This window comes from Pseudonaja textilis, chromosome 4 (genome assembly GCF_049901715.1).
Source record: "Pseudonaja textilis isolate UNSWEBS1 chromosome 4, rPseTex1.2, whole genome shotgun sequence".
NCBI classification, from domain to species: Eukaryota; Metazoa; Chordata; class Lepidosauria; order Squamata; family Elapidae; genus Pseudonaja; species Pseudonaja textilis.
The window spans coordinates 13,958,926-13,982,458 of NC_141993.1; the positions used below are offsets into that span (position 1 = coordinate 13,958,926).

Genomic DNA, 23,533 nt, shown 5'->3' on the forward strand with positions numbered 1-23,533 from the left:
GAGGCCGAATTCAGCACCTGGATTCGATGTCTAGTCCAAGCACCGGTGTTCTGAAATTGAATACCTAAATACTTAAAATGGAAAACCTGCTTAACAGCATTACCATTGATAGCCCAGTTATACAATTTGTGGGCTCTAGAGAACACCAATACTTTGGATTTGTCATAATTAATGGACAAGTGGTTCTCAGCACAGTAAGACCCAAATGCAGAAAGTAATCTTTTCAGATCTGGCCTTGACAATGAAAGGAGGGCCGCATCATCAGCATAAAGGAGAAGCGGGATCTTCGTAGTTGACAGCTTTGGGACATGGGACTCAATACGTCCAATGTGAAAGGCCAAGTCAGATAAGAATAAATTAAACAAAAGAGGAGCCAGAACACAACCCTGCCTTACTCTGTTCTTAATTGGGATAGGATTAGAAAGTTCTCCCTTAATCCACACCTGACCTGACTAGAGGTCTGGTTGTACAAGGGTGTAATTAGGAACAGAAGACATCTATCGATAGAACTTTTGAGCAATTTTGACCACAACAGTCCCCTAGGGACTGAGTCATGGATTGCCAGTTAGGAACTGCAGGAGGCAGCTGTGGCCCAAGCACGGTCGAACTTGTTGACGCCTGGAAAATTGCCAAGAAATGGTTTTCCCAATCTCTGTTGGAAATATAGCAGAGAGGGAGTTCTTGATGACCCGGCAAGGAGCTGGCAACAGTTTGCCAAAATAATTGAGTGTTCTTCTACTGGATAGACAGGAGAAGTAGATCCCACTTCTCTCTCTCTTTAGCTTTTTTTTTCTTAGCAATTAGTCCTTTATGCTCCCGCTTCAAGCAATAATAGTCCTCTGGTGGGCATTTATCCCCTCGATTACGATAGAGCAGGTAAACCCGATTAATCTGGTTTCTGAGCATCAGACACTCTTTGTCAAACCAAGAATTATTTCTTGAATGATATGGACCACTCGGCCTACGGACGGCTCCTAGCTCCCTTTGAACACTATTAACTAGTGATTCAAAGGCCAAGATTGTCCCTGGGCCACTACTTGTTAGGGCCTGATTGTATAGGCTGAGACACTCCAGAGATGATAAAAAGGAGTGGAACTTTCTTTCGTTAGAAGACCATTTGATCCTCCTTGTATACGAGGCCACATAGGGATCTAATATCTGGGGACCCCTAGGGAGATGTATATTTGAGGAAAGCCCAATGATTGTAACCAGGGGGTAGTGGTCGCTCTCCTTAAGGCAGTCCACATAGAAAGCACGGACTGCCTTTCTAAGAAGCTGGGATACCAGCATAAAATCAATAACACTAATCCACGTGAGGAACTAAAAGTAAACTCACCAGCTAGATCATCTAGGGTACTCCCATTAAGAATTATCTTATTGTGTTGGGCTGCTAAAAGGGCTAACTGAATGCCAGCAAAATTTGTTAATTCATCCTTAGAATGTCTGCCTGAAATCAGGTGTCCTATGGCCTGGAGGGTTTCTTGGGAGTAGAGTGCCTCAATCAATGGGGGAACTTGGACTCCCAATCAGGCATTAAAGTCGCCCCCTATAAGGATGTGCAGCGCTGGGAATTTAGCTTCCATACAAGTAATGTCATTCTCCAGCACGCCCCATTGGGCCTTAGTATCAGCTTGCCTCATCGTCGGGGGGAAGATAAACGTTGAACACTAACAGTTTGCTGCGTCCTCTCTTAATTAGGAGTGCCGTAGCTAAAGAGCCACAGCGGGGCAGCTCCACTGTCTCCACTTTCAGAGAAGTAGAGACCAAGCAAGCTAGACCACCCTTAGGCCTTCCTATCATAGATTGTCTGGTGGCGGCCAAGGAAATGACCATAAACCAGGTGGTACCACACCTTCTCCCCCAGCCTGCTATGTTCCACGAAAGGCACTTAAGTGTGCGGGGTGGTGGTGGTTACCAAGTTTAATAGTCATTCCGTGTGATTAATTTTTTCCAGAGTGCCCTTCGGATCTGAAAAGATACGCCCATTGTTAAGTGGCAGGGTCATCCTCTTAGGAGGCAAAGGCAGGGAAGGAGGGAGGGGGGGGCGATCCTTGTTCATGGGGCTGTAGGGCTCTAAGTGCACTCCAGTTCGTACTTGTGGCATTAATTGGTTGCTTAGCTGGCAAGTATTCAGCGGCATCAACAGACGGAGTTTGAAGTAGCTCTGGATCTTCAAATTTACGAATTAGACATTCTGGAGAGAGCGCCAAGGGAGCTTCCGTTGGTAAATCAGCCTAGACTCCCTGGAATCCAAGGGAATCCTTATCAGGTAGTGAAAGACTCCAGAGCTTGGATTTAACTGCATCCAGACACTTTATGATTTGGGCCCTTTCTGGTTCTCTACACTGAATTTCATTTTATTAGATAGGGCTCAATGTTCAAGTCTGTCAAGATCCATCTGGATCTTGAGCCTGTCTTCTCAGGTTTTGTCTATTCCTGCTATTTTGGTGTCATCCGAAAATTTGATGAGTTTTCCTTCTAACCTCATCTAGATTGTTTATGAAGAAATTAAAGAGTACTGGGCCTAAAACAGAACTTTAGGTCATCCCACCGCTTCCTTCCTTCCTTGAACATGTAGTTCCATTAAGATTTGTCAACCAGTTAAATTCCATCTGGTGGTGATGCTGTCTATCTCATGTTTTTCTAACTAGGTTGTGATCTACTTTGTCAAATGCCTTACTGAAATCTAAGTATACTATGTCCATAGCATTCAGCTGGTTCACTAGTTTAGCCATTTTGTCAAAGAATGAAATAACATTTGTTTAGCATGAGCTGTTTTTGAAAAACCCATATGGGTTTTGGGTTATAACTTTGTGTCTAGGTGGTAGCAAAGCTGTTGCTTGATTATCTTTTCCAGGATCTTCCCAATATGTCAGGCTGATTGTTCTGTAGTTTCCTGGATCAGTTTTTTCCTCTTTTTTTAAAAAAATGGGGACCACATCAGTTCTTTTGCGGTCCTCTGGTATTTCCCTGGTACTCCAGGATCTTTGAAAGATATAGTACAATGGTTCTCAGGTAACATCTGCCAGTTCCTTCAGAACTCTGGGATGTAATCCATCCGGTCTCAGTGACTTGAACTCATCTAGATCAGAGAGATGTTCTCTTACCATTTTCTTGCTTATTTTAATTTTTATTTCTAGACTGTCTTTTACTATGTTTTGGTAGGTTGGGCTATATTTTCTTTTTGGATGAAGACTCAATAATGAATTGAGCAGCTCTACTTTTTCTCTGCTGCCCATTACTTCTTTGTCAACATCTCCCATTAGTGGACCAATGGTTTCCTGGAGGTGTGTGTGTGTGTTGAAAGTTTCCTGGAGGTCTCTGTGTGTGTTTTTATTGTTTTTATATTTGTTGCAAGTCTTACTTCATTCTGAGCCTTAGCTTTCCTGACCTTTGCAAGTTCCAGCTATTTGTTGATACTCTGCCTTAGCTATGTGTCCCTCTTTCCAGTTTTTATACTTATCTTTTTTTTTGTCTTTCAGTTTTTCAGAGTGTGTGCAGCCAGGCTGGTTTCTTCTTGGATTTCTACTTTTTCTTCTCCAGTGGTATTATGGTGGACTGAGCTTTTGTAATTATATTCTTTAGAGTTTCCCAAGCTTCTTGGATTGTTTTCCCTTTTAAGATTCTCATCCATGGTGTCCTTCTCAAGTTCTCTCTAAGTTTGTTGAAATCAGCTCTTTTAAAGTCTAAAGTTTGATTATACTCTATTGTGGGTTTCTGCATTATATTGAATTCTAATATGACATGGTCATTCTCCCCCATGTTTCTGCAACTTTAACCCCCTCTATCATTTGTTCTCTCTTAGTAAGAATTAGGTCCAGGGTAGCTACCCTCTAGTTCCCTCCTTTACCTTTTCGATAACAAAGCTAGGTTGGTCAGAAACCTGTTCGATCTCCCACTGGATGCAAATTTTGTCTCCCATAATAACTAATAAACCAATTAATGTACTATTTCATTTTTTTAAGTAGAAACCATCTTGTGACTTTGTTCATGGATTGTCGCATAATACTACATTACTATCCATACAGCATGCACAACCATACTTGCGCATTACACTATCTGAAGGGAAAATCTCCATGAGTCCTACTGGGGGGTGGGATTCCACTGGTATAACAACCGGTTCACGTGCACTCTGCATTTTAAAAAGGCAAGTTCATACTTACCTTCAACTGCAGCCTCTGTGAAGAAATCAGCTGAGGCACGGCAAACCCCTTTGCCATGTGAATCAGCTGTGCTCTAAACCAGTGGTTGCCAACCAGTGGGCCCCGGCCCACTGGTGGTCCATGAGAAAATTTTGATGGTCCGCAGAGAAATGTTACCCCCAGAGCACCCCCCAAACCAATTAATCCAGGCTGCGCAGAAACACAAGGCTGTGCCACCCACATGGCCCTACTCCCCGCCAACTCACTCCTTACCTGGCAAACTTGCCTGCTAAATTGCTATTTTTCCTTTTTCCGACCATCAGCTGTTCTGTTGTGCCAGGAGATTTAGATTAGCTAGAACGCAGGAAATCGTTGGATTTCTTGCTTTCCAGCTAATCTTTAGAAAGCAGAAGCCTTATCTTTAATCTTTAAAAGCAGAGCCGAACCTTACTTAGGACTGAAGCAGCGCAGACTCAGCTAGCCGATTGCAGAAACACAGATCTCTAAGTGAATCTGTGATTCTGTGAGCAACTCGATCTGTGTGCTGTCCCAGCCAGTCTATGGGAATTGGATAGTTACTTAGGAATTATGAGCTGTCTCCTTAAGGGAATGCATCATGGTAAATGTAGTTAAAGGTATCCTGGGAAATGTAGTTCACGTCACGTGGCCACATCTGTAATCCCGATTGGTCATTAATTTAACCCTCCATGGGTTGGGAGAGTTTTCCTCACTTTTTCCTGAATTCCCTAACTCATGGCAGCTGCTTTCTATTGCTACGAGATGGGTTAGGAGATAACCATCTTTTACCTACTCTGCTTGCCTGCTTTACATGATTTTGGGTAAAAGTTGCTCTTTTTTTATAAAAAAAATCAATATTTACATACATGGTGTGTTGTGAGTTAATTTTGTGAGTTTGCTTGCTAATTTTACGTTTGCTTGCAAGCAAATTTTATGTGACAGACTCAGCTAGCTGATGGCAGATAGATAGATCTCTGAATGAATCTGTGATTCTGTGAGCAACTCAATCTGCCTGCCTGCTCTGCCTGATTTTGAGTAAAAGTTGCTCCTTTTTATAAAAAAAATCAATATTTATATAAGTATTTATAACATTTACATACAAGCCATGCCCAGCTAGTCACATGACCCACCAAGCCACACCCACAAATTAGGCCATTCCCACAAAACTGGTTGTTAAGAAATTTGAATCCTACCCCTCCCTCTGTGTGTGTGTGTGTGTGTGTGTGTGTGTGAGAGAGAGAGAGAGAGAGAGAGAGAGAGTGGTTAGATCAGATCTCTCTCTCTCTCCCACCAATGTCAGCAAGCCACCGTCAGTCCGAATTCATATTAGTGGTCCCCGGGATTTAAAATTATGAGTTTGGTGGTCCCTGAGGTCCAAAAGGTTGGCGACCCCTGCTCTAAACAAAGGCATAAAGCACAGGAAAGAGTGGGGGCAGGCGGGCGGACCCTTTTCCTCATCGCAGAATCCCACCCCTGGTCCTACTGAAATGACTGGCAAGTCCTACTCATTGTAATGTGTTGCCCAGATGAGCTTCCCACTTCACTCACTGCAAGAACAGAGGTGGCTTTGATGGAGGTGACACAAACATCTTAAAAGATTTCTTATGTGGGCAAAAAATAACAGCAGAGAAATCTTTCAGGAGCTTTTGCAATTCCATGTTTTATTGCAGTGCTTAAATCAAATCCTCCCCAGCTGGAAAAGAATGAGACAAAGCTCTAGAAAAACAGGAGTTGAGCTATTTTCAGCCATGAGTCTGGAGTGAGACATCCAGGATCTGTTTCGAACAGGAGGTGGAGAGGACAGAGAGTGAGATTGACAAGATACATGTGCAAATAACTCTGGCGTCTTACCAAAATGGGTATGAAACGCCTGGCAATGGTTTGCTCAGCAGCTGGACATTTGGAAGAGTATCGAGTGTTGGGCTTTTCTGTGCCTGGGAAAAGGATGGGGGCGGGGTAGAGAAAATCAAAAGTTGGGAGGGACTAGAGAAGGTAAATGCTACTCTCAGCAATGGACAAGTAGCAATGGACAAGTAGCTCCTCTAAGAGCTGGAGATTTATTTTGCAGCCAAGGGGTTTGTGACACACACACACAAAAGGGGGACTGAGGTGATGGGAGCCGAAGAGAAAGAAGAGGTGCTTGTAACTCTCTCTGGAGGAGGCCCCTGGGGCTTCCGCTTACAGGGAGGCTCTGAACAGGACAGACCCCTCCGAGTATCCAAGGTAGGACCTTCTAGCTCTCTGGAGTGGACACAGACACTGGGGAAAGTAGATGGGAATCTATTTGCTCCATTCCAAGTCATTTATTTTCAAGACTGCAACAGTCTTCCTCGGAGTTTAAATATCTGTGCTTGCTGTACATGCAAATTCAAATAAATAAATGTCAAATAAATATGCTGTTGCCAAAGTCCATGTGATCTCTGCAGCCAGCAATTTTATTCCCGTGCTACTACTTTTGTTAACTGAAACAGCACATTTTAAAATTTAATCTTCAAAGACTGGAAGTAATGTGCTAAATAAGAATCCAAAATTTACTGTTCCCCAAACTGATATTTTTAAATTTTATTGTAAAATTTATTTACCATTTTTTTCCCACTATCAGGTAAATTTAATTACAAATACAGTACAACTTCTGTTAAAAAATGGTAGATGGCAAGTAATATTTCAAAGTATTTTGCAATTTCTCTTATGCAGAGGGGATTACCTCTTTCAAGTAATGTCTCTGTAATGAGTACATCTTCCAAATCCATAATTCAAAATTTAAAGCAATATTTTACGCATATACATTTTCCAGCTCAAACTCGGGCATTTAAGCTACCAGGTTTTTAAAAAATTGGGTCAAAAATACACAAGCCATGCATGGTAATTAGGATCTGAAAAGTGTTGAAAACAAAAATGGAATTTTAAAAAAGGCAGTATTAATGTTGCTTGAATTCCAGAGTCCTTTGGTCCTAACCAGTGAAATAAAAATGTCGAGAACTTAGTGATGAGTTTGTACCCTGAATGTTGTTTAGGAAAGTGATAACCCTTGAGAACTTTTAAACTGGATCTGTATCTGCCATAGAATCAAATTAATCTGTATGCATATACTACTGTATATCCACATTGTCCTAAAATTAAACCACTCTGAAACCAATGCAGTATAAAAATCTTGTCTTATAAAAGTGAATTGTTTCTAACAGAACGCACGGTGATGGAATAATATTAGCTATATCAGAGTTGCACTGTGCTGTCTAATATTTTCTCTTTTGTAAAGTATCAGATGATTTATCAGAAATGAATATCTCAAGTGTATTATTTTATTCCCATATTGCTTTTCTGTCTATGAATCTACAGAAGCTGCCAACAGCAGATCTGTAGATCTATTTAAATTGGTAATAAACATGCAAACAATCTACAGCCTGTACTAAAATCATTACCGGTAAGATCCTTAGGAAATACACATTAAACATTGTAACACAAACATGTCTGTAACAACTGGCCAAAGAATACTTCCACTACTGTTCTCTAATGTCTGTCACCTAATTTCAGAACTGAAATGAAGCTGAGCATAAATGAACTGTTCTCACCATTTTAGTTATGTGGATGTGATAGTCCTTTTCTTCTGAGAATTAACAGCTCACCGAAACCTGGCAACCAATTAGAAGGTTCTTTTTTGGCAAAAGGTGAGTGGAGATATCTCCGCCAATTTACAGTATAACCATTGCCAATAAGCAAGGGCCTCCTCATATCTCCTTAATTTCAAGTGAAAAACCCACCACACACATTTTTCTCTCCCCATGAACAAAAGCCCTAAAACAAATGTGAATCATCTCATGGGTCCATCATAGTTTGTATAACTTAGCTTAATCCCATTTTAGGTGTTTCTTATCCGCCTTGCCATGATGATGAGAGAAAGTAGAAGGCAGGATGAGTTGGGGCTTACAGACTAAACTATTTATAGCTGTTGTCCTACTTCATTTATGAAATTTAAGTTAAAGCTATAATTGTTATTGAATTGTAAATGTCTTGTTGCTTCTCCTTTTCCCATCTTTTTTTACTGCAGTATTTTTTTTTACTTTATTTACATAAAGTAAAACAAATAAGATAACCCTTTTTGTGCAAATATGGGTAGGAAATACACATTGTCCTATTTGGGTGTCAGGATTGAGGAGTGGGAGTTGTGAAGGCAATATAGTGAAAATCTACTTGCAGAAGCCATTTGTTGCAACCTCCAACCAGTCCAGAATTAACATCAGGAATAGTCAGGCTCTTTGAGGCAAGTCTGCCGGACAGAGGTAAGACTAGGGGTCCAGGCAGAAAAGAGTCCCGTGCAAAAATGTCTGCCAGGCAATTACGGTTCGGGGTTAAATTGCACACCCTAACAATGGGATGACTGCTCTCAAGCAAGTTATGCTGGAAGCTGCCGCTCTCTCATCTTCTCAGCTGCAAAGGCAGATCAAGTTGCCCTTTAGCTCCCTTAATGTCTTTCTCTCGGAACCGAGCACTTCAGCACTCAGTGACCACCTGCTGTTGCTGCTGTTGCTATCATCTGCTTAGCTGTTTCTTCTCCTTCTCCCCGCCCTCTGCTCAAGGGACTGGTTCAGGCTCAGTGCTGGCCTGGTCTTTTAGAGACAAGGTTTCCATAGAGTATTTCAGCCTCTCTTCCCATCCAAGGAGTCTTCCATGATGCTTAAGAGATCATGGGAAGGAAAATGTTTCACATTATCTGGGCCTTGGGTTTGACATAGCATGCTGATCCTAACAAAGTTTTGCCCTTTTTTCTGAGTTTGGCATGCCACATGGGATTAATCAAACAGCACAACAAATTAAGCTGAAATATGGTTGGCTAGTTTGTGGCTTAGTGTTATGTGAAAATAGCCTGGCTTAATTTTTACTCTTGGTTTGTTCCATGTAATTTTGTCACCTTTCCCACCCCGCCCACCCCCAAATTTTAAAATATAAGTAAAAGATCTTTTACTCTTAACCCTAAAAGTTTCCAGTTTGCTTCTTGTCACAGTATCTTTTTATATCTCTGCAGCCAATCACCTTTTTCACAGAAATACATATGGCATTTGCTCATTTTCAAACAGAGGTGAAGTTCAAACCACAGAACACAAATTTTCTCTTTTAAAACTATATTTTCCTGCTCTTAAGAAATGAGAGATACTATGGAAGAGCCTGAATAGGAAGCAAAAGGGTAGATTAAAAACCAAACACAAATCCATAATTCTCTCATTTAAAATTACCTTTTCAAAACAATATCTTTCACTCAAAGCCTACTATTCAAAAACATAATACCTTTCACTCTTTCTCCTACTATTTTAATACCTGCCCTCTTTTCTCCTCTGTTTTAGGTTACCCCAAGGTTTTGCTATTTGTAAGAAGTAGTCTCTGAGGCGAGGTTGAGCACACATGACTTCATTCATGGGTCCATGAGGCCTTCCTGGCACTTGCTCTCTCCTTTTCTCCAGCTGAACTTCCTGTACAAGATGAAACTCTGTTATACACCTGGATGGCATTTGGCCTAATCCTCTCTGTCTTGTGTTGCACTGTCATGGATGTGCATTTGTTGTTAGTTGCAAAGTTGTGTCCGACTCACTGCGACTTCAAGGACAATGTTCCTCAAGGCCTTCCTGTCCTCTACCATCCTTCGGAGTCCATTGAAGCTCATGCCTACTGCTTCAGTGACTCCCTCCAGCCTCCTCCTTCTCTGATGTCCTCTCCTTCTCCTTCTCCTTCTCCTTCTCCTTCTCCTTCTCTTGCCCTCAATCTTTCCCAGCATTCTTCTCCAGTGAGTCCTTCCTTCTTACTAGGTGGCCGAAGTATTTGAGTTTCATCTTCAGGATCTGGCCTTCTGAAGAGCAGTCAGGGTTGATCTCCTCTAGGACTGACCAGTTGGGTCACCTTGCAGTCCAAGGGACTTGCAGAGTCTTCTCCAGCACCACAGTTCAAAGGCTTCAATTCTTTGGCGCTCAGCCTTTCTTATGGCCCAACTTTCACAGCCATACACTACAACTGGGAAAACCCTAGCCTTGACTATACACACTTTTGTTGGCAGGGTGATGTCTCTGCATCTTTTAATTTATTGGCTGCAGTCTCCATCTGTGGTAATCTTCGAGCCCAGGAAAATAAAATCTGTCTCTACTTCCATTTCTTCCCCATCTATTTGCCAGGAATTGAGAGAGCCAGATGCCATGATCTTAGTTTTCCTAATGTTGAGTTTCAAGCCAACTTTTGCACTTTCCTTCTTCACCCGCATCAAGAGGCTCTTTAGTTCCTCTTCACTTTCTGCCATTAGAGTGGTATCATCTGCATATCTGAGGTTGTTGATATTTGTCCTGGAAATCTTAATTCCAACTTTTGATTGATCTAGCCCTGCCTTTCTCATGATGTGCTCTGCATATAAGTGAAACTGGCTGGATGACAGTCTACAGCCTTGCCGGCCTCCTTTCCCAATTTTGAACCAATCAGTGGTTCTGTGTCCAGTTCTCACTGTTGCTTCTTGACCCTCATATAGGTTTCTCAAGAGACAAATAAGATGGTCTGGTACTCCCATCTCTTTGAGAACTTGCCACAATTTGTTGTGATCCACACAATCAAAGGCTTTAGCACAGTCAATGAAGCAGAAGTTTTTCTGGAACTCCCTGGCTTTCTCCATGATCCAGCATATGTGGGCAATTTGATCTCTAGTTCCTCTGCCTCTTCGACATCCTTCCTGTACTTCTGGTAGTTCTCAATCCAAATACTGCTGGAGCCCAGCTTGTAGGATTTTAAGCATAACTTTACTAGTATATGAAATGAGTGCAATGATGCGTTACTTTGAACATTCTTTGGCATTGCCTTTCTTTGGAATTGGAATGTAAACTGACCTTTTCCAATCCTGTGGTCGCTGTTGGGTTTTCCAAATTTGCTGGCAAATTGAGTTTAGCACTTTTACTGCATTGTCTTTTAAGATTTTGAACAGTTCAGCTGGAATACTATCACCTCGACTAGCTTTGTTGTTGCTCAGATTTCCTAAGACCCATTTGACGTCAGATTCTAGGATGTCTGGCTCGAGGTCAATGACCACCCCATTGTGGTTATCAGGGACATTAAGCTCATTCTTGTATAGTTCTTCTGTGTAATTTTGCCATCTCTTCTTAATCTCTTCTGCCTCTGTTAGGTCCCTGCCATATTCGTCTTTTATCATGCCCATCTTTGCATGAAACGTTCCCTTCATATCTCCAATTTTCTTGAAGAGATCTCCGGTCCTCCCTATTCTATTATTTTCTTCCATTTCTTTGCACTGTTCATTTAAGAAGGCGTTCTTATCTCTTCTAGCTATTCTGTATTCGATTAGGAGTGTATTTCTCGTTCTCCCTCGCCTTTCACTTCCCTTCTTTCCTCAACTTTTTGCAAACCCTCTTCAGACAGCCATTTCGCTTTCTTGCATTTCTTTTTCTTTGGGATGATTTTAGTTGCTACCTCTTGTACAACGTTGTGAACCTCCGTCCATAGTTCTTCAAGCACTCTCTGTCTATCAGATCTAATTCCTTAAATCTATTTGTCACCTCTATTGTATATTCATGGGATATGATTTTTAGTTCATACCTGAGTGGCCTAGTGCTTTCCCCTACTTTCTTCAATTTAAGCCTAAATTTTGCAACGAGAAGCTCATGATCTGAACCACAGTCAGCTCCTGGTCTTGTTTTTACTGACTCTATAGAGATTCTTCATCTTTGGCTGCGGAACACATAGTCAATCGGATTTCTGTGTTGACTGTCTGGTGTAGAGCTGTCTCTTGGGTTGTTGGAAAAGAGTGTTTGCTATGACCATCCTCTTGACAAAATTCTATCAGCCTGTGCACTTCATTTTGCACTCCAAGGCCAAACTTGCCTGTTATTCTGGTTATCTTTTGGCTTCCTACTTTAGCATTCCAATCCCCCAAGATGAAAAGGACATCGTTTGTTAATTCTATAAGGTGGTGTAGAGCTTCATAGAACCAGTCAATTTCATCCTCTTCAGCACCAGTGGTTGGGGCATAGACTTGGATTACTGCAATATTGAATGGTTTGCCTTGGATTCGAACTGAGATCATTCCGTCATTTGGGAGATTGTATCCCAGTATTGCTTTTCCTACTTTTTTATTGACTATGAAGTCTACTCCATTTCTTCTGAGGGATTCTTGCCCTCAGTAGTATACCTGATGCAGTAGTGGGATTCAATTTTTTTTACTACCAGTTCTGTAGGCGTGGCTTGGTGGGCGTGGCAGGGGAAGGATACTGCAAAATCTCCAGTCAGAGGTGCTATTTGCCAGGTCTCTGAACTACTCAAGATTTCCGCTATCAGTTCTCCAGAACTGTCAGAACCTGCTGAATATACCACCTCTGACCTGATGGTCATCTGAATTAAGTTCACTCATTCCTGTGCATTTTAGTTTGCTGATTCCTAAGATGTTGATGTTCAGTCTTGTCATCTCTTGTTTGATCACGTCCAGCTTGCCTTGATTCATGGATCTTACATTCCAGGTTCCTGTGGAGAATAGATCTCTACAGCATCGGACTTTCCTTTCACCACCAGATGCATCCACAGTCACTTAACTCTTTCCGGCGCTACTAGTACTAGCCCTCTGCTCTTCCCCAGTAGCATATTGGACATCTTCCGACCTGAGGGGCTCATCTTCCAGCATCATATTTTTTTGCCCTTTGGAACTGTCCATGGGGTTTTCATGGCAAAGATACTGGAGTGGGTTGCCATTTCCTTTTCCAGTGGCTCACATTTTGTTAGAACTCTCTGCTATGACCTCTCCATCTTGGGTGGCCCTGCAAGGCATAGTTCACAGCTTCATTGAGCTACACAAGCCCCTTTGCCACAACAAGGCAGTAACCCATGAAGGGGGATGTGCATTAGGACCATATTTAGTTTCTAATGACAGGGACAGGGCAAGAACTAAACTTCATGTTATTTACATTTAAACTTTTATAGAGTTATTGTAATTATTACTAGGGTTAATCATTTCCCCTTCTATATCAGGCTGCACTTGTGTTTTTCTGAGGACATAAATTCAGGGGATCTCAGCTTTTCAACCTTTTCAGCATTTAACAATTGTCTTAGGGATCTGATCATTATTAGGTTAATGTTCAACATGTGAAGGTGCCCTCTCTTACTGCAGTATATAGAACATAAGAAAACAGGACATGACCTTCTTCCCTAGGGCACTTCTTCGAGTATCCCAGAAGTACTAACAGCTCTTTGGAAAGTCCTTTTGAATCAAGGGTTGGACTAATACAGGCCTTACACACTCCTTGATGCTCTGAGTTTCCAAAAGTCTGTGCATGTTGAGTTGATTAAGAAATAAGACCCAGGTAACCACAAATAGGTTAATCTGATGCTGATAACCTTTCGAACATTTAAAAAAGAAGACATTCCTTAGCAGAATCCAGCATGGACTTAACAAGAACAGCCCCTGCAAGGCAATTTTTAATAATTATTTAGTTAAAAAAAACATTACAATTAACATTCCTTCAAAAACATTGGTAATTAGTTTTTTGGACAATATATTTAAAGCCCCTTCACGATAAAGCAAACATGACACAGGACTGGATCAAGATTGAGGAGGATTTTAACAAGCTGGGACGAACAAGATGACCTATACATCAATGGGTTAAGAAAAATCAAAGGGACAAGTATATAAGACCAAAGGGAAAAGGAACTACACTGGGCAGCCATACTTACAAAAGGATGTGGATGACTGAGGACAGGGGTGTCAAACTCACATCATCACAGTAGCATATCAGGACTTTTCCCCCTTGTTAAACCTTGTTAAACCAGCACGTGACACATCTGACCTGAAGTTTGACAGCCCTGACTTAGGGGAATCACAAACTGAACATGAGCATGTATAATGCAGCTGAAAAAAATGGCAATTCCAGGCTTAAGGGAAGTCTTTGACCACAATAGAGCCCCAAATTTCCATTGGTAAACAAGATAGCCGTTAACTGAATTTTGCCCTATTTTACAACCTTTTTTGCAACAGTTAAGTGAATTACTGCAGTCGTTAAGTGAATCATGCAGTCGTTAAGTGAATCTGGCTTCCCCTATTGACTTTGCTTGTCAGAAGCTAGCTGGGAAGGTTATGAATTGCAATCACTTGTCCCCAGAACAATGCAACTGTCATAAATATATGTCTGTTGCTAAGCTCCCAAATTCTGATCACGTGGCCACAGCGATTCTACAACGATTATAAAGTGTGAGAATTGCCACTGTAACTTCAAATAGTCACTAAACAAATGGTTGTAAGTCAAGGACTACCTGTATTGGCAGAAGAACAGGGTCAAGATCTGTAGAAATTATTGTTCTTCTCTATTCATGTTGATTAGGCTACACTTGCAATATTTGTTCTGTCCATTTCTGGATAAATTGATTAGATTAACAGAGTTGGAACTTGGAAGGGACCTTGTAGGTCATCTACTCCAACACCCCCTGCCCAAGCAGGAGACCCTACACCATTTCTGACAAATGGCAGTCCAATCTCTTCTTGAAAGCATCCAGTGATGAAGCTCCCACAACTTCTAAAAGCAACTTCTGTTCCTTGGGTTGATTGTTCTCACTGTCAGAAAATTTATCCTTATTTGTAGGTTGAATCTCTCCTTGATCAGTTTCTATCCATTATTCATGGTCTGGCCTTCAGGTGCCTTGGAAAATAGCTTGATCCCCACCTCTCTGTGGCAGCCCCTCAAATATTGGAAGACTGCTATTATGTCTCCCCTGGTCCTTCTCTTCACTAGACTAGCCATGCCCAGTTCCTGTAACTGATCTTCATATGTTTTAGCCTCCAGTCCCCTAATCATCCTGGTTGCTCTTCTCTGCACTTTTTCTAGAGTCTCAACAGCTTTTTATAGCGTGGTGACCAAAACTGGATGCACTATGCTAGGTGTGGTCTTACTAAGGCTTTATTTTGTGTGTGTGTGTGTGTGTGTGTGTGTGTGTATGGTATTCAGCTTTGTTTGGGTATTTTGCCACGTCATTATAGTTGTGCTTTGAAAGCTGTAGCAATGTTTCAGCAGAATCTCATCTGCCATCATCAGGCTTGTGTATTGGGTTCATCTGTGTGTCAGGCTTTTGCAGCCGTTTCTGTTTTAAATTTGGTGCTAGCCTTGTGCTTTGTTAGAATGGTTTTTTCTTCATCCTGATTGGTTGGGAGTCTTGGTCTGTGTTTATTGGTCTTGAAGTTTGCTGTGTTCTGTTTGGTGTTTCTAACATCTTCTGTCTGTTTTGTAACGGTTTTTTTTGTCTTTTTTGTCCAAAACGTTGCTACAAATTTAAAAGCATAATTATAATGACGTGGGAAAATATTGAACAAAGCTGAATACCATACATATAAATACCCACGAAAAAACACACACATATATTTATATATATGTAGGTCTAGGTGTGTTCGGGTCTTTTCCCGTGTAAGATTAAGAGTATCTTGGCGATGTTTCGGCGAGGTCCCACTCGCCATCATCAGGCTGGTACTTTCGGCTTCATGTCAGTGCAAGTAGGAAAGCACCAGCCAGAGGATGGCGAGTGGGACCTCGCCGAAACATCGCCAAGATACTCTTAATCTTACATGGGAAAAGACCCAAACACACCTAGACCTACATACCTGTACCCGTGAAAATCTACGAAAACAAATATATATATATGTATTTGTAATCAAGACTATATAATCAAGACTCACTTGGTCTTGATTATATCCCTCTGTTAATGCAATTTAGGATTGTGTTGGCTTTTTTGGCTGCCACCACACACTGCTGGGTCTTACTGGAGCACCTCCAGAGGAGAACAAAAATTACAAGGGGTCTAGGAATATATTTATGTGTGTATATTAGGACCAGGTGGGAATCTTGCATACATCTAGCTTTGAAGAATATTTCCTGACCCAAATGGTTTGCCCATTAAGAGGGATAGAATGCCATGATATTTGTCAATTGTATTATTGTCTAGTCATGGTTATTATACATAATTGTCACTAGGTGGATAATTTCTTTTGGTTAAATTTATTTCCAATACCTTCTCTGCTCACCTCATGAATCAGAAGGCAGATTCTGGAGGATTGATTCAGCAAAGCCCAAAATGTCAGCTGATTCTATATAAGCCAGAGCACAAAGTGCAAAATTTAGAAAGCAAGTATTTTGCTTTTCGTTTGGCTGTTTAAAAAGTGATGTTAATCTTGTACAGTTTATTTCAGTTTTTTTATTCTCTGGCTGCTCACCTCATTATGATGTTATCTACTTAGTCACACCTGAGTCTCTTGTGGAAGACCTTGGCAGATGATTAATGGTATCTATTGTAAGGATATAAAACAACAGGAAATTATTAAGTTTCAGACAGATACGTAAATAAAGCAGACAGAAACATAGAAATAAGACTCAGGGAAGGAATCTTCTGTTAAATTTATATCAAAATATTTATATCAAAGAGACTATCAAATATTTATATCAAATATATTCTTTCCTTGACATTCATATCCAGACATTTTATGTCCTGGGATCCATTTATTTATTTCAGGGTATCAATCCCAAGGATCTTCCTTGCCTGGGGATACACCTGCGGTCTGGCTTTGGGGCATTTCAGTCTTAATCAGTCCCATTCCTGGCGTAGCCATTTCATGCTTCTGAGACCTGGATGCTCTTCCCAGAAAGTTAGGAAGAAAGGGGGGAAAGGCGGAAGGACCTGCAGTTGGGAGGAGAGCCAGGAGGAGAGCTTCGTGCTCTGCTGCTTGATCTATGGTTTCATGTTCTCATTCCACATTTTTTACAAATGTTAAAGGCAGGGGAAGGGCAAAGACTGAGAAAGGCCAGGGCGGTGGCACTTGTGCTAATAGATGCGGCAGATGGAATGGCCTATGGCTATTTTAAGATTGCAGCAGGAGCTGGAGCCCAGAGCGTGATCAAAGTCCAACAAATTCCGAGCCAGGTCATAGCTCCCAAAACAGATACTTTCCCTTTTGTCTCCATTTTAAACTGATAAGAACACTTGTTGTAGAGACACTCAGGACTGTGCCAAATGTGAAGCTAAACTCTTGTTAAAGAACCAATTGCCTTCCATTTAATTAATAGCTATGTGGGTGGTGATTTTTAATAGGGACTACTGTGTAGGAGGTGGTGTAGTCTACATTACTGGTCCTGCAATCCAAATTACAATTACTCCAAGTTGTTATTAATTAAAGAAAGTTGAATGTCTTAATGCTCTCTGCATCTTTAATTATCACTTTAAGCTTGATTGATTAATTGACTTTCCAGTCCTATTGTATCAATTGTGGTTTCTTCATTATACTTCCTAATCAGAACATAGAGTAAAAGGTTTGGAAGGGACTGTGGAAGTCTTCTAGTCTAACCCCCTATTTGAACAGGATACCCAATACCAGTCTGGCTAAACAGTTGTCCAATTTCTTCTTTAAAATCTTCAGTGATCCAGCATCCACACCTTCTGGAGGCAACCTGTTCCACTGATTAATTCTTCTGTCAGGAAATTCTCCTTAATTCTAGATTGGATCTTTTTAAGTTTCCATCCATTACTTTTTGTCCTGTCCTCAGGTGCTTTGGGCAATGGGTTGCCCCCTCTTCTTTGTAACAGCATCTCAAACCTTGGAAGACTGCTATCATGTCACCCCTAGTCTCTCCATTAGACTAGCATACCAAGTGCCTGCAACCATTCATCATATGTTTCAGCGTCCAGTCCCCTAAATCATCTTTGTTGCTCTTCTCAGCACTCTTTCCAAAGCCTCAGCATCTTTTTGTATTGTGGTGACCAGAACTGGATGCAGTATTCCAAGTATGGCCTCGCTAGTGCAATATAAAATGATGTTATCACTTCATGTGAATTTGAAATTATCCCTTTGTTGATGCAGCCTAGGGCTGCATTGGCTTTTTTTGGCAACCGTGTCACACTGCTGGGTCATACTTGGAATGGATGTCTAGGTGAGTGCACTGATGATGTTACCTTGTTTGGGTAATGAAAACGATCAAGCTCAGAGAGCACCAAGGACCCTTCATTTCAACCCTGAGCTACAAATATTCTCCTATATTCTCCTTTCACTGTTACTGCTGTTGAGCCAGGTTCCATCCATTCTATACCTGTGCATTTAGTTTTTCTTGCCTAAGTGTCAAACCTTACTTTTCTCACCACTCACTCAACATTTTGTTGTAAAAGGGTAGAGCCCAGAATTCAAGCCTGTTAAGATCCTTCTGAATCTTGAGTCTATCTTCTAAAATTTTGGATATTCTCTCCAACTTGATGTTGTCTGTAAATTTGATGAGTTCAACATTTGTAATTTGTGTTTTTAACCTTACTTCAGCCAACTGCCTTACTAAAGGCTTTTGTTAATAGCATAACTTAGAATTTGTTGTCAGGGCTTCTATTAGTGCTTGGCATTTTGGAAGTATAGATTTGGGGAAGTATAGATTTGGGGATTTTCCAACATTAGCCCAATAATGTCTGGGCTGCAAAAATCCAATAAATAATGGCAAAGCTTTAGAGATTTCCCTATCCTTATGCTGCCCTATACAGGTAAAGGTATGATGCCCAACCATTTTGCGAGATTACCCTGTCTCAGATGGTCAGACCATCAGAGTTCACTTTCTTGGGATGTTCTCTAGTGACATGACTCTGATTAGGTAGGTTTCCCCTAGCAAGAAACACCAGGCCCACCGTCCATCTGGCCCTGTTCATTCCAGAATTCCAGGTTAGAAATTAGGAAACTGGGTTTTAATCCTGCTTTAGGCATAAAAGTCAGTCGGATGATCTTGCACCAGCCGCTATCCCTTAGCCCAATCCACCCTACAGGATTGTTGTGTGCAAAATAGGAAGAAGTGTCAGATGTGGCTCCATTCAAATTCCAAGAAAGAAAACCTTAGACTCCAATTTATAGAGAAAAGGACTTTTACTGAAATTGAAGTGGTAACAGGAGAAGAAATACAAGATCTGAGGTAAAAGGCGCAGAAGTTTTATATATATAAAGTTATCTCATGTCCCCACCCCCAACAATTCAAACTGGACATCCAATCTGAGGTGTGTATAATATCATGTGGGTACATCCTCAGACATCTGGTATGCCAAGATGGTTGACCTTGGCCTGGAAAGATAAGTGACTGCATTTGTGCAGTAAGCAACAAAGCATCCCAACTTTTACAATTCACACAACTCCACCTCCAGCACCCTTCCCCCCACAAGGCCCAATTATTCCTCCACCTGTCTCTATGGCAGCCGGAAAGAGTCAAGCAGAAGACAGAATCTTGGAGGCAGACAAGAAGATTGATATGTTCAACACCTTGAGTTTTTTTAGAAAAATAATTATATCCCTCTGTTAATGCAACTTAGGATTGCATGGTTTTTTGGGCTGCCACTGTACACTGCTGGATCATACCAGAGCACCTCCATAGGAGAACAAACATTATAAATTAAAGCAGGATAATTTAAAAAATCCCAAAAACTATGGCAAGGCAGATTCTGGAGGGATTGATTCGGCAAAGCTCAAAATGTCAGCTGATTCTGTATAAGCCAAAGCACAAGGTGCAACATGGTACTATTTAGAAAGCAAGTATTTTGCTTTTAGTTTGGCTGTTTAAAAAGTGATGTCAATCTTGGACAGCTTCTTTCGGTTTTTTTATTCTCTGGCTGGTGTTGGCTTTGATGGTGTCTGGGGTTTTTTTTGGTGACCTTCTTTCCTTTTAGCTCTGACCATTCTGAGGAGAACTGTATTTTCCAGTGAGTTTGATTGTGGGACATGGCTGAAATAAGGCGGAATTTTGTGATTTTTGCCTTCCAGCGATATGTCTGGTTTTATATAGTTCCTTGTTTGTCATCTTTGTGTCCAAGGAATGTACAGGAGCCTCCTCCAACACCACAGCTCTAATGAGTCAATTTTCCTCCTGCCATTTAAAAAGTACTTCAGGGCAAAAGCAAAAACATACCGAATGAGAATGGTTCAAAGGTTATTTACTTGACTTTGATCATATCTTTCAGCTCTAGGGGCATTCATTGTCTTTGATTGAATAGCTTTATTACTTCAACCGGGCGAGTCTTACTGTGCCCCTCAGCATGGAAATCATGGTACTTTATGGGTTTATTTTACTTAGGAACAAAACTATATGTAGGCCCATCTTGTTATCAGGGATGACTGCCCATTACATCCTTAAAAGGAACATTATTTTTCCTGCCTCTTGTTGCAAGCAGCAGGAATATCTAACTATTGAGACTTTCGTATCTGTAACCTTTAATTGGGCAAAACAGCGCATCACAGGGCAACAGTTTTTGAACCAGAATACCTCAAGTGGACCAACTTATAGAATGCTTCCATGACTCAGTGTATCCATGACTCCAGTGGAATTGAAATTTAGCAAATTTTACAAAACGTTTTTAAAAATACCATTAAAAAGTTAATTACATAATATAAATGTCATAAATTGTACCCTCTGGTCAACTTGTTCAACCGCTGCTGTTGACTGTTCAACTTTCTATTCTTTTTTTAATTATTTTTCTTTTATTATATAAAATACAAAGAAGGAAAGAAAATAGGAAATTAAGGGAGGGAAAGGGAGCAGGGAGAAATGGGTGTGAGATACAAGGGGAAAGAGAAAAAGAAAGAAAGGGGCATTTACTCCCAACTTTTCTTAGCACAGTACAAGATAAACATACTCCAACTTTTTGCTTTTACACATTAATATATAACTAGCCATTCCTATAACACCAAATCTTTCTAATCAACAAGACCAAAGTCAAAGTTTCAGTTTTTTTCTTCACAAGCACAGATTCCAGAAGTGATTTCCAAATAAGAATATATTTTCCTCTTCGAATAAAATAATCAATTTAACCATTCCTGCTTTATTTTCCTTACTATAGAAATAATGTGCATTTCTATTTGCACCTAGTAATCTTTGTAAACTGTCACCATTTTATTTATAAAATTTATTTTCTTCTTTCAAATTCTTTGTCCTTACTGAAAAAAGGAAAAAAAACCATTTTTTCACCCCTTTTCTCCTTCAAAGTACTAAACTTTAAAAAAAAAATTTTTTCTAAAAAAATCAAAACTTTCTAATATTTTTTCTTTGACTTCTTAACATATAAGCTTTAAACTTCAGTATTGCATTTAGATCAGAGGTGGTATTCAGCAGGCTCTGACCAGTTCTAAAGAACCGGTAGCGGAAATCTTGAGTAGTTCGGAGACCCGGCAAATCCCACCTCTGACTGGAGATTTTACAGTATCCTTCCTCTGCCACGCCCACCAAGCCACGCCCACAGAACCGGTAGTAAAAAAAATTGAATCCCACTACTGATTTAGATCCCTCCTTCCAAACTGTCCTGATAGAATTATTTTATTTTATAAACATCCTTTTTAATGTAGTTTTTCTTTAAACTGGTACATCATTTTCATTAACTTTCTCTTAATACTCTCAAATACATTTTCAATAGCTTTTGCCTATTTTAAGAATTACTTTAACATTATATGTAAAAAAATATATATATTCAAATTTTGGGTCAAACCTTTCTTTTAGTTGCACGTATCAAGCAGAGAAAAATGCATTCTGATTCCAGTTAACTCATTAAATTTAAGTCACTCCTTCCAGCTTATCTTCATGGAGTAAAATGTTTTCCTTCTCTGGAAGTTTTATCAAAGACTTATAGGATTTTATCACGAGATCCTCAACCTTGTTAATGTCCTTAAAGTAAAAGTCCCACATTTGTCTTTTTTCTTTATGCTCTTTCAGTTGTTTTGAGAGGTTTACATTTGAACTATTGTAGTGAAAGTTAATAGCCAGTTCTTCTAAAACTGATAAACTTTCTGCATTTTCAGTTACTTGTGAAGTTGCCTTGGCAGTTTGGTTACATTCCCCGCATAGTTGTATCTCAAAAGTAATTTGAGAGGATTTTTTTATCATCAGAAAACAGCTGGTTAACAAATTGGCATATTTTATTTAGAGCAGTGGTCACCAACCGGTGGGCTGCAGCCCACTTGTGGTCCACGAGAAAATTTTGGTGGTCCACAGAGAAATGTCACCCCCAAAGCAATTAATCCAGGCTGTGCGGGAACACAAGGCTGCGCCGCCCACATGGCTCATGGTAACACAAGGCTTGTGTTGCTTGCATTACGGGGAGGGGGAAAAGGGCAGATGGGGGAAACTCGCCCCATGCACCTCTCCACCTATTCAAAATAATCAGTGTCCCTCTTCCAGCAAACCTGTAGAACATAAACTCTGTTAATAAAGTAACAATAGGTGAAATATCTTAAGTTCACAACAAACTGAATATTCGGAAGAGACACCTCCCTAATTCACAGGAATATAAAAAAAGGGAAAGAGGTCCAGCCCAATCAGACTTGCAAGATTGTGTTATCATTGCCAATCTCAATAAAAGCATTATTTGTCTTCCTGGGGCGTTGATTTCTTGATCTGTAAGACTGACAAACCCTCAACGAGACAACCATGTGGGCAACAGTTGTCTTACTCTTGTATACCCCCCACATGCCAGGGTACCTCTGCCTTCTATCCATATTTCTCTGTTGGGACTCACTGCCTCTCCTGAAGGCAATGACCAGTAACATTTTTGTCAATTCAGCTTCTGTTTGTGAGTTTTTTAAAAAAATCTGAGTATTTGTTAATGACAACTTTTGCATGTTATATTTCAAAATATTTCAATAGTTAAAATAGCTTATCACCAGCAACAGGTTTTAGGACATTGTGTTAGTGGCAACACCTAGACATTATACAACATTATATTTATTTGTTTATTTTCTTGCTCAGATGGAGTTTCCCAAAGTGGCTGATTATGAGGGTGGCCGTGATGCCGTGATGGAAACTCTCACCCATTTTTAAATGTGTGACATAAAAATGAGCAGAGCTTGCACCACACCATCATGGCCACTTTATTGATTTTATTGTTATCATACCCTGTAGATATGCCTAACTGGACCTCTGCCCAAAACTCTTTCACCCCCTTTTGAAAAGTTGAGTAAGTAATGGGGCCACTTCTGGGCTGCTGATCCCTACTTCACTTTTCTTTTTTTAGATTCGCAAGAGAAGTAAAGCGTGTCGTGGTGGCCTAAGGGAAAACGATGAACTTGTATCTGTTAATGGAAAGCCATGTGCTGGCCTCTCCCATGCCACTACCATGCAGATCATCGATTCTTCCAGTAGCACCCTCAGCATTGTTGTTACAAGGTAAGGGAACCTCTCGTGGCGCTGAGTGAAAGATTGATTACTCTAAACCCGGGGACTCAAACACAATTTACCTGGGGGCCGCTGGAGGCAGAGGCTGGGTGAGGCTGGGCCAGCATAATATTATACTTTATATTATACTTTATATTTATATTATACACTAATATTATACTTTCATATCACAGTGGGGGCCACAGGATATCCTCCTGCGAGCCG

At 40.6% G+C, this 23,533-nt stretch overlaps 1 protein-coding gene across 1 annotated transcript in view; it reads left to right on the forward strand.

Moving 5' to 3' along the window:
* Window positions 1-6,070: 6,070 nt before the first annotated feature.
* Window positions 6,071-23,533, forward strand: part of SYNPO2L (synaptopodin 2 like) — a 70,737-nt gene continuing 53,274 nt past the window's right edge. Inside the window, exons 1-2 of the mRNA XM_026711040.2 lie at window positions 6,071-6,383; window positions 23,169-23,320. Coding sequence (XP_026566825.1) covers window positions 6,273-6,383; window positions 23,169-23,320 — 263 coding nt within the window. The 5' untranslated portion in view covers window positions 6,071-6,272. The remainder of the gene's footprint in view (window positions 6,384-23,168; window positions 23,321-23,533) is intronic.